Source organism: Nelumbo lutea, chromosome 2 (genome assembly GCF_056320005.1).
Source record: "Nelumbo lutea isolate HS-2025 chromosome 2, American lotus-T2T, whole genome shotgun sequence".
NCBI lineage: Eukaryota > Viridiplantae > Streptophyta > Magnoliopsida > Proteales > Nelumbonaceae > Nelumbo > Nelumbo lutea.
This window is the reverse complement of record NC_142685.1, coordinates 56,505,636-56,516,338: the sequence shown is the minus strand read 5'-3', so window position 1 is coordinate 56,516,338 and position 10,703 is coordinate 56,505,636. Positions and strand designations below refer to the sequence as shown.

Below are 10,703 nucleotides of genomic sequence, written 5' to 3'. Positions count from 1 at the left end.
TGATTGGTGCATTAACTTTACTTCACTTCAGACTTTGTGCCTTACTTTGTCCATGAAGAGTAAGGAGAATTATTCTTTCAAAGTTTTCAAGCATAATAAATTAGAGAAGGGTAAGGTTGAAACTTTAAATTATATATGATAATGCATTAACAATGATAAGGGTATTTTGATAATTTCAATGTATGTTACAGGAAAACAAAGGAAATGAGATATTTGCATTTTTTTTCTCAAAGCTATAGGAGAGGCTTTTGTTAGGATCAAAACACAAAAGTGGTTAATAGAATTGTTATAAGGTGATGTTTTTTATAATTTTACCTAAAAATAATAATAAAACAATAAAAATTAACAAAGATTATTTAAAAATAAATAAAATTTAGCATTAAGATAAAAAAAAAAAAAACAAATTCATCTAGAGAATAGGAAATTGTCCACTCTAACTAAAGCACAACTTAAATTGTGATTGGATAAACTAGATATAATCCCAAAAAATAATAATTGAATCGAACTTAGATGGGCACCATTTAATTGAAAATTTCATAGAGCTTCATAATCCTACTAAGACCATGTTTTTACTTTAATGGCCCAACTCTAAACAGTATTCTCAGCAAAGAAGACTTACAAATTTTCATACTTAAATGTTGAATGAAACCCTTTTTTGTTGAAAATTTTATTATTTATCCAGTTTCAAAAATTTTTTTCGGTTTTATAATTTTATTTATCAAAATTGCATCTATGATACGATATCCCATTGTACATTAATAGATTCTTCCACTTATTACTGATTCTAATTATACAATTAAACCAATAAAAATTTTATGAGGTGGAAGAATAATAAAAACCCTTTTTCTGGTAGTAAATAAAAAATATTAAAACGAAAAAGATAGGAGACAAAGAAGCACAAATGGGCTCAAACCAAAGAAGATACCGGACCCACAAATGGGCTCAAACTAGCTTTAAGCGTGATTAATGCACAGTTAATTCAAAAAAAAAAAAATGAAAGCAAAAAAAACCAAAAATCTACAAAGGAAACTTGAAAACCATCAATTAATCTTTCTTCCTCCGCCACCTCTGCCTCTACCCTACCCTAATGCTTTTGGCATCTCTTTAGGCCTTTTCAACACCACCGATCAGAAAAAGGTCCTACATCTCCTTTGACTTCTTTGAGCCCAAAATCTTACCAAAACAGCAAACAAGATCTTCATTGATCGCAAGATCCTCCAATGAGCCCATAAATTATTGGGCCTTCCATGCCAGCCCAAGCATAACCTTCTTATTGATGACATGGACAAGAAGAGATCCTAGCTCGTCTAGTGGAGATCCTGGACAAGCTCAATCAAATCTCATCTTGGGTTTATTCCCCGAAAGAACACAATCGATGGAATCCATTCACCCAGTTGACCAGTTCGGTTTTTCTTTTTTTTTTTTTTGAATTTGTGATATATATTAACAATAAATATATAATTATTTAATATAAATACTAGAAATATATGCAATATTATATTATACATTATAAATAATATGAAAAATATAATATATATAGAATATATAAATATATATATACCAGTTGGTATGATTAAACGTTGGTTATTCACCGATTGATCCGATTAATTGAGCTGAACCAAAAAACTGAATCAGTCAATAATGGAAACTGATCGTTGATTGTTCACCGATTGATCCGATTAATTGAATGAACCAAAAAACTGAATCAGTCAAAAATGGAAACTGATCAACCGGTTGATTCAATTCATTCTCGGTTCGAAGATTTTCGAAAACCAATATATAATATGAGTTTGGTTTCAAATAATACCCCATGTGGTTCGATTAACTGAACCCTGAACACCCTTTCTCATAGTATCTCTCATCTTTAGTAAAAGTGTGCCTTCCATGCAAAGGAATATCTGATGGGGCTATCACGATATTATAGGAAAATGTTTAAATGGGCATGCATGATCTCATGTGATGCTTTGTATACTCGTATGGGTTTTAAATGAATTCGGATCTCCTGTTCACAAGAATTCTGTTCATGTTTATCACAGTCATATATGGAAAACATCTCATCCTCTGCATAATATATTATGCAGGGGGAGATATTTCCAATTCACGAGGGATAGTGTATTGTGGGCAGAAGATTCAGAGTCGTTTTAGACAGGTTGATGAGGACATCAATAGAGGTTTACCATCTAAGTATGTGTTTGGTTGCAATATAAATAAAAAAGAATGCAAATTCCAGTTAAATTTTTTTTTTTTTTTTTTTGGGGGGGGGGGGGGTGGGAGGTTTACTTTATGCTGCTTCAAGTCTTATTTTATTTCATTTGTACTGCAATCCAGAAAAATAATATAAATTTTAAAAACAAAAAAAAAAATCAAAATTTGCACCTAAATCATTTGCACTATATATTCAATTTTTGCACTTCAACCAAACAGCCCTAAATTAGCTTGGGCGTTGGAGGTCTTTGACCTCCCCTCTAATTAGGGCTTGATATCTAACTAATTACGAGAAGATTACCAAGAAATTAGGTAGGTTAGTTTCTCGTGTGTCAAAACTGAATAGTATTTAATCTGATTTATATGTATCAGTGTTTAGATTGTGAGAAGTGAGATATCTAGGTTGCCTTCGGCTGATTTGCTTTCTGACTTTCTGGGGTTATCGCTATTCTGAATGCTGTTCGCTTTGCTGTGGACATGAAATGGAACTCTACTTTGAACTGCTCTGTACAAATTTGAACCTCTTGAATGGCTGGATTGTAGAAATTTGAACCTCTCTTCTAATATAAAATCTTATATTAGTCTCCAAAACACGGATGGCTTAGGGTTGATTCAGATTCACATATTCATGTAACACCACTGGGACCCTTTCGCCACGTGTCATCAAATAACAGGAGCAATGTATTAGATGAATTGCACTTCGTGTAATATAGATCAGTTTTCTACCGTCCGGATCGATAGATATGGCCAATTGTGGGTGTCGGTAGTCTCGGTGCCTCAGATCTTATTTCATAAAGAAAATATATGATATTGAAAGAGATTTTAGTCTTTTAATCAATTAAAATTTTTGATAAATAACATTTGACTGATATTACATTTATGATTCTAGTTTATTGGTCAGTTGTTTTTTTGGATATAATTTCATAGTCAAACCCTTATCAAAGAAATATTTATTTGAAAAATGTTATTTTAGACGTTTATTGTTTTTGTTGTTTGGTTTTGCGTTTCATATAACACCTCATAAAGTTATTTTCTACCTCGGTTTAAAGTGTGCCACATAAGCATTTTGTTTTAAGAAATGCCTAGATGCACGCGTTTGGGAGAAACAAGAATTGGAAGCTTCCCCAAACATCTCATGCATACAAATCTAAGTGTTTATGTATTTTAGTACTTATTTGATAAATGTTGAAACCAAACAATGTTTTTATGCACAATAAATGCCAACACCTATATGATATTGATGTAGCAGAACTTTTTTAATAAACAACAACAGAACCAAACATAGCCAATATTGTCCCTTTAATAATAGATCATTATATAACTGTACCCAAAAATTTAAAAACAAAACACTTTCCCAATAAAAAACATTTATCCAGATAAGTGCATTCATCCAAATAAATAATAAACAAGGCCTTAAAATTAAGAAGAGATTATGCGTTTGGATGGTCAAAGTCATACTTAAATAATGGGACCTTTTCATCAATAGGCTTCGTTCACTTTTCAATAAGTTATTTACCCGAATAAATGCATTTACCCAGGTAAGTGTTTCCCCATATAGACTTACTCGAATAAGTGTATTTACCCATGTTCTTTTATTTTTCATATAAATAAGGCAATGGCCATTATAGCCATAAAACTCCAATATTAAAAGGAACATTTTTGTCCCATTCAAGTGTTGGTAACTTTCCCCTAAGTGGGAAAAATTATTTACCCCAAGGGTATCACTCACCCAAAGTATAGAACATGGGTTTCTTGGTTAACCAACTCCCTTCCCCCCAAATCCAGAAAAAGAACGCCCCCTAAATTCTTTGCTTCATGGCTTCTTAACATGTGGCAAATAATAAGCAGAGAAATGTTAAAGCTCTGTTTGTTTGCGATACAAAAGCCTCGCGTTTGTTTGAAATGTAAAAAAAGTAACGATTATTAAAGTAAAAATGTATTTTATGACATTTTTACTCTGAGAATAAAGCATTACTATACTTATTTTTTCGATCCAATTTTGTGTTATTTTGATAATTATTTGATCAAAACTAATGCATTGGAGAATAAGATAATTGGAGCATTTAATGATAGACCCACACTTTTGCAATTACTTTTGCAATTGCATTCATGAACCGAAACATGGGTAAATATGTAGGGTACATGTTTGCATTTGCATTTCAAGCAAACTCAGCCTAAACTGTTAAAAGCAAGCTTGGGAGACGTTAGAAAATAAAAACTGTTAAGCTCGAATGGTCGAAGCGTTCAGTGCAGTTGAGCTCAGCCGAGCCACCGCCGGACGCCGGCGTGTCCACACAACTAACGCGGGTAAAATGAATGAGTGAATCCCGACCGCCAATTGAGAATCTACAGAACATGATACCAACCTGAACAGGACATAGCACGGGTTTACGCCCTTGTTATGTTCGAAAATCCTGAACTACCCTCATCCGTAATTCAAGGAGTCTGAAGTAGATCAACAAGCAAGGGGCGATTTTGCCAAAATCGGAAAGGTAGTTTGGTCAACTATAAAAATATAAACATCAGTGGGGTTGTCAACGTCGGACTTCGTCCGTAAGGGTGATCTCCATGACCTGGTCTCTGATGGCCAGAAGAGGTCACATTTCATTTCCATTTAATTTATCTTCATTTTGATTTTCTCTTAATTTAAACCCCTTTCTTCAATTTCTCTTGCTGTTTGATCTTCTTCTCTTCAATTCAGTCTTCCTACTTTGCTGTGTTGTTTGAGTTTCTTCGTCTTTACCTTCATGGCGATTCTTATGTTTCATGTTTGTCGGGGGTTTTAGAGCAGGGAGTTCTTAACTGGATCCATTCTGTTACTCCCAATTTTGAAGAATCCAGGTCTGTTTTTCGGCTTTTCGATTTTCTAGCTGCGGTGAAGTGGTGCCAATGGAGGAACCGAACGAGGTGGTGGAACAACTCGTTCAGATTGTGAAGGAAGCTTCTGGGTTTCCAGAGTGTCGGAGTACATCGAAGAAGATGTACCATAATCTTCTGAGGAGGGTGAAGCTATTGAACCCTCTTTTTGAGGAATTGAGGGATAGAGAGGCGCCTCTGGGCGAGGAAGACGCTCGAGCTCTGAATATGTTGAAGGTCGCCTTGGAATCAGCCAAGGAGCTTCTTCAGTCGGTGAACGAAGGGAGCAAGCTCTATCAGGTACTGAAACTCATCGCCCATTGTCGATTGATTAAGTTGATTTTATGGGTATTTGAAGCCATCATTTTTCTTCCTTACTGAATCGACATTTTTCCCAGATAAATTGAAAGGAGAAAACCCATCAAAGAGTTTGTATATTAACTATCAAATTTTGGATGTTTTGGATTTTAACTGGAAATAGAAATTTAAATTGCTCTTCAGAGACTCTAACATTGAAACTGTAAAATAAATATCAATTTTGAAGCAAATGGTCTCTTATTAATGTAATCGGATGTATGAATCAGAGAGAAACAACTGCAGTCATGGTTTCTTTTCCGGCTTGCCATTACCAATAACGATCATAAAGAAGATAGGAGCTTCTCAAGATGGCAGGAATTGCATTCCCTTAATTATGAAAATGCACTTAAAGGGACTAATGGGAGTTTGTTATTGACTGTTTGTTTAAGTTGGGAAGCATATATCAACATATTACCTGATTACATCCCAGACCCAGATACTGTACAAGTATAACTGAAGTCCCTTGGTTGGGCAGATCTTAAGGGTCTGAAATCGGACTGTTTGGTTGGGCAGAATGGGAATCCCATTCACATTCCTGGTGGAATGACATTTCTCCATTTGAGTAAATAGCCATACCCTCCCCCGCCCTTGGGAATGAAATCGCTTTCCAGCTTATTCTAATTCCCATTATGAGAAATTTCCATTCTGATTTCAACCGTAAACCGAACACTTTTCTTCTATTCTACATGATGTATTGAAAGAAACCAGTTCTTCTCTTTTTGAACCATGGCTTATGGTTCGTGAGAATAAGGGTCTAGAATCGGAATGGATCCTTCCAATTCCAACTGTTTGGTTGGGTGGAATCAGAATCCTTTCTCCATTCCTGTTGGAATGGCATTCCCCCATTTAAGAGAATGGTCATTCCCTCCCCTTCCCTTGGGAATGAAATCCCATTCTAGCTTATTTCAATTTCAATCATGATTCCTGTTTAAACCAAACAGACTAAGGAAATAAACCATTTCAATTCCGATTTTAAGAAATTTTGATTCCGATTCCAACTGTAAACCAAACGTACCCTAAGATATTCATCTATGTGTTCCCATCAGCAGAATTTGACTAGATCAGAAAAGATGTTTTTGATGTAAGCATTAAACTTTGTTTGCAGGCTCTATATGGGGAGATAATTGCAGGTAAATTCCTGAAGGTGACAGAACAAATTGAAAAGGCATTGAGTGAGATTCCTTATGATAAACTCGATTTATCAGAGGAAGTTCATGAGCAGGTACCTTTTGCCAACAATTTGTTATTGAAATCATTTAATTTAATAACTGCTGCTGTACATATAAATGGTGCCAACCCTAATTTTTTATCAGAGAAACACTGTAATAGAATGAAGAGCATTAACATTAAACCGTAGATAAATAAAAAATAAACTTCTGACAACCCATACAACTTGATTCATTGCAATCCAGATTGAACTCGTGCATGCTCAATTTAGAAGGGCAAAAGAAAGGATGGAGTCGCCCGATTTCCAACTGAAACCGGATTTGATTACAGCACATAAAGAAAAGAGCTTTGATCCCGCAGTTCTAAGGAAACTTTCAGAAAAGCTGCAGCTCAGGACTATTAACGATATCAAGAAAGAGGCATTTGCTCTGCACAAAATGGCCGACTCAACTGATGGAGATCTAAGAGAATGTCTCGAGGAAATGAAAGGTTTACTCAAAAAACTTAATGGCTACGTACTCACAGGAGATTCAGAAGCAGAAACCTCCAAAGGTGAAAAGAGCTTTAAGCACAGGTCTCCTGTCATTCCAGATGATTTTCGGTGCCCAATATCTCTTGAGTTGATGAAAGATCCTGTCATTGTCGCTACTGGACAGGTTTGTAGCTCCCACCAGCTAAGGAGACTGTATTTAATATTGATATCCCTAATTTAACTGCTAGTTTACTTCTTTTGCAGACTTATGAACGTTCCTGCATTCAGAAATGGCTGGATGCAGGGCACAAGACTTGTCCCAAGACACAGCAGACTCTGTTGCATACATCCCTGACACCAAACTATGCATTGAAGAGTCTCATCACTCAGTGGTGTGAGAGCAATGGCATTGAACTTCCAAAGAAACAAGGAAGTTGCAGAAACAAGAAGTCTGGAAGTTGTGCATCTGATTGTGATCGAACAGCCATCAATGCCCTACTACAGAAATTATCAATTGGGAACACTGAAGAGCAGAGGGCAGCTGCTGGTGAGCTCCGGTTGTTGGCAAAAAGGAATGCAGATAACCGAGTATGTATTGCAGAGGCAGGAGCCATTCCCCTGCTTGTCAATTTACTATCTTCCCAGGATCCTAGGACACAGGAGCATGCAGTCACAGCACTTCTCAACCTCTCCATTAATGAGGCAAACAAGGGAAGAATTGTTAATGCGGGAGCCATACATGATATAGTGGAGGTGCTCAAGAATGGCAGCATGGAAGCAAGGGAAAATGCAGCTGCCACTCTTTTCAGTTTGTCTGTTGTAGATGAGAATAAGGTGGCGATTGGGGCAGCAGGCGCTATCCCTGCTCTTATTGGTTTGCTCTGTGAAGGAAGTCCAAGAGGCAAGAAAGATGCTGCCACTGCTATTTTTAACCTATCAATCTATCAAGGAAACAAGGTAAGGGCCGTGAGGGCTGGGATTGTAGCACCACTGATGAATCTGATGATGGATGTGAGTGGTGGGATGGTGGATGAGGCACTTGCAATACTGGCAATCCTTGCAAGCCACCAAGAAGGGAAGATGGCTATAGGTCAGGCTGATCCTATCCCAATCTTAGTTGAGGTAATGAAAACTGGGTCCCCACGAAACCGGGAGAATGCTGCAGCTGTGTTGTGGTCACTGTGTACATGCGATGCTCAGCATATTAAAAATGCAAAGGAACATGGAGCTGAAGAGGCATTGAAGGAATTGACAGAGAATGGTACAGAACGAGCCAAGAGAAAAGCAGGAAATATTCTGGAGCTCATTCATCGGGCAGTTGATGCAGTTGGGGAACCATGAAACTCAACCCATGTCTCTTCTAACCAAACAGAAAGTTCAGGAAATGTCTTCCTCTGCAGTTAGGATGAGGTTTATGTGGATCAATAAACATGAATTCCACATGTAATTTATGTGTATGAGGTAAATTAAAAGGTGGTGTACATTGGTGAATGGAAGTGTTTTGACTGCTTAAAGTGAATTGTTGTTTACGTTTAATCTGTATAAATCATAGTAAGGATCCTTCTGAGTAGCTCTAACCTTGTGAATTATAACTAGTAAGTTTTGATCATAAACTATCTGCTTGAAATGCTATATGCATAAACTAATAAACGAAAATAATTAACATTTGGGTGATTCTTGATTAAACTGGAAGGAGCAGCCTAGGGAAGGTTCAAATAGGTCTCAAGAACTACACAGTGAAAAAAGATCGATCTAAAGTAGAAAGGGGTAATTTCTGCTGCAGAGTTGTTGAATCATTTCAGATGTTTCCATCTTCCTTTACCCCATTTGCTGTTACATTGGAGGAGAAGCACACTCAGATGAAGATATCTATACAGACAATTCAATCTCCTAAGGTGATGATGATTGATGAGATTATAGTTAACACCAACAAGTCACCTACTCTAAAATATATCAAAATTCCCAACTGGGTAATCCAAATTTTGGTGCTTCTGATTGTTTGTGTTGAGCAGCACTGCAACCAGATATTGGCACTGAAGCATATTTGTTGAACAAATCACACCATTATCTTTATTTATAAATATATAACATAGTTACTACAAAACAGATTTCTTTCGATCATAAGAAGAAATATAAAGGCTACAATCAAAATTTAAGGAATAAAACGAGTCAGAGAGAGAGAGAGAGAGAATGAGCTGAGGATCATCAGACGGTGGGCCTGCGTTCGAAACCTGGACCAGGGTCGTCGTTGGAAGGGAAGACTTGAAGAGAGGTGACCATGGCATCAGGGGGACCACGCCTGCAGCGCTGCTCCATCTCATGGACTGAACCAGGGTCACCGGAGAAGAGAGCCTCCACGGAACCGTCCTTCCTGTTGCGGACCCACCCTTTCAGACCCAACTGTTGGGCATTCTCTATGGTCCAATTTCGGTAGAAAACCCCCTGCACCCTCCCCTTTATCACAGCCCTAACCTGCACATCACCTCACCACCATCCGTCATCAAATTTGATCGAATGAATCGAGAAAGCACGAGAGAGAGAGAGAGAGAGAAGAGAGACTCACAGTGTTAGGTGGAGTTGGGTTTGTCCCAGCCCCAGGAGCAGCGGTGTTGCCGAGTGGACTGCCCTCTCCATTGGAAGTGGTGGTATTACCGTTCATAGCGTGAGACACTACAGAATAACGTCGGAGCAAAGAAGGAATAGGGGAAAATATCGCCGGAACGGAAGGTGAACGGTGGTGGATGGAGCGGCGAACGAGAACCAAGCGACTAGCCAGAGAAACCCTCAATACCTGTCGATGATTCCGGACTATTGCTGTGAATACACGTATAGAATCGCTCAGGGGTGCGACTGCTGTTGCCATTCACTGTGAATCGTTCGCCTTCTCCTTCTAAATTGTCTTTTGTTACCTGAAACCAAAATAAACGATATTTCAATGACAATAGTACAGTACGGTTCAAGCTGGGCTTTGGCTTGGCCATTATCCCAATATCCCATGGTCCACCCTTCACCGTGTTTGGGCTTCAGATTTACCCTGGGCCCGGAAATGAGACCTACCCCATCTCTAGTTGGACCTGGGTTGAGGCCTATCTTGTATCCGATGTGGGTCATGGGACTACTGGAACTCTGGAAGTATGCTTGTCTTGTGTCTACCTACCTACCAATATTGAATTATTGATTGTTGAAGACAATATTTTCTCTCACCGGAATTTGGAAGCAGAAATAACCGAAGGATTTACAAGACTGAAATAAACGTCAATACTTGCAGAACATGATATCATATCCAACATGAGCAACTAAGTAGGTCGTTTCTCCTAACAACTGAGTAGGCTTTCTCCTTTCTTCTTCCTCGTCAGGCGTTTTCTCCCTCATGTTTTGAATGGCGGATGATTCTACACTACAAGAGCTCTCTCGCCTCCTTCTCCCTTCCTCTTCTTCTCCACTTCTAGAAAACCAAGATGATGTTTCTCCGGCGGATGACTGGCAATGAAGTTTGGTCTGTAGAGCAATAAGTGACAGACAATTGTGTGTTACAGGTCTTAAAGAGATGCTGGTTAAATCCTGGAAGGTTCATCCTCACAGTATATTAGATTTCACCGATAACTCATTTCTTGTCCGATTCCCAAGCGGCTATTAGCGTGATTGT

The 10,703-nt window shown here is 37.9% G+C and overlaps 2 protein-coding genes across 2 annotated transcripts; one reads left to right on the top strand and one right to left on the bottom strand.

The window, feature by feature from the left end:
* Positions 1 to 4,614: 4,614 nt before the first annotated feature.
* On the top strand, positions 4,615 to 8,627 carry LOC148870874 (U-box domain-containing protein 14-like). Its single transcript, XM_088971711.1, has 4 exons — positions 4,615 to 5,361; positions 6,524 to 6,640; positions 6,831 to 7,241; positions 7,322 to 8,627. Exons 1-4 carry the CDS (start codon positions 5,095 to 5,097, stop codon positions 8,396 to 8,398), a joined length of 1,872 nt encoding a protein of 623 aa, XP_088827837.1. The 5' UTR covers positions 4,615 to 5,094; the 3' UTR covers positions 8,399 to 8,627.
* A 473-nt stretch (positions 8,628 to 9,100) lies between these two features.
* LOC148870873 (acylphosphatase family) lies at positions 9,101 to 9,971 on the bottom strand. Its single transcript, XM_088971710.1, has 2 exons — positions 9,621 to 9,971; positions 9,101 to 9,529 (listed from the first exon to the last, which is right to left on the bottom strand). The coding sequence occupies exons 1-2, from the start codon at positions 9,918 to 9,920 to the stop codon at positions 9,263 to 9,265; spliced, it is 567 nt and encodes a 188-aa protein (XP_088827836.1). The 5' UTR covers positions 9,921 to 9,971; the 3' UTR covers positions 9,101 to 9,262.
* Positions 9,972 to 10,703: the final 732 nt, after the last annotated feature.

What these genes read in the sequence shown, in the direction of transcription:
- LOC148870873 (XM_088971710.1), bottom strand. Translation starts at nt 9,920, where the DNA reads ATGGCAACAGCAGTCGCACCCCTGAGCGATTCTATACGTGTATTCACA. An exon ending in ACCCAACTCCACCTAACACT is followed by an intron (nt 9,530 to 9,620) that starts GTGAGTCTCTCT and finishes GGTGATGTGCAG; the next exon opens with GTTAGGGCTGTGATAAAGGG.
- LOC148870874 (XM_088971711.1), top strand. Translation starts at nt 5,095, where the DNA reads ATGGAGGAACCGAACGAGGTGGTGGAACAACTCGTTCAGATTGTGAAG. An exon ending in AAGGGAGCAAGCTCTATCAG is followed by an intron (nt 5,362 to 6,523) that starts GTACTGAAACTC and finishes CTTTGTTTGCAG; the next exon opens with GCTCTATATGGGGAGATAAT. An exon ending in CAGAGGAAGTTCATGAGCAG is followed by an intron (nt 6,641 to 6,830) that starts GTACCTTTTGCC and finishes ATTGCAATCCAG; the next exon opens with ATTGAACTCGTGCATGCTCA.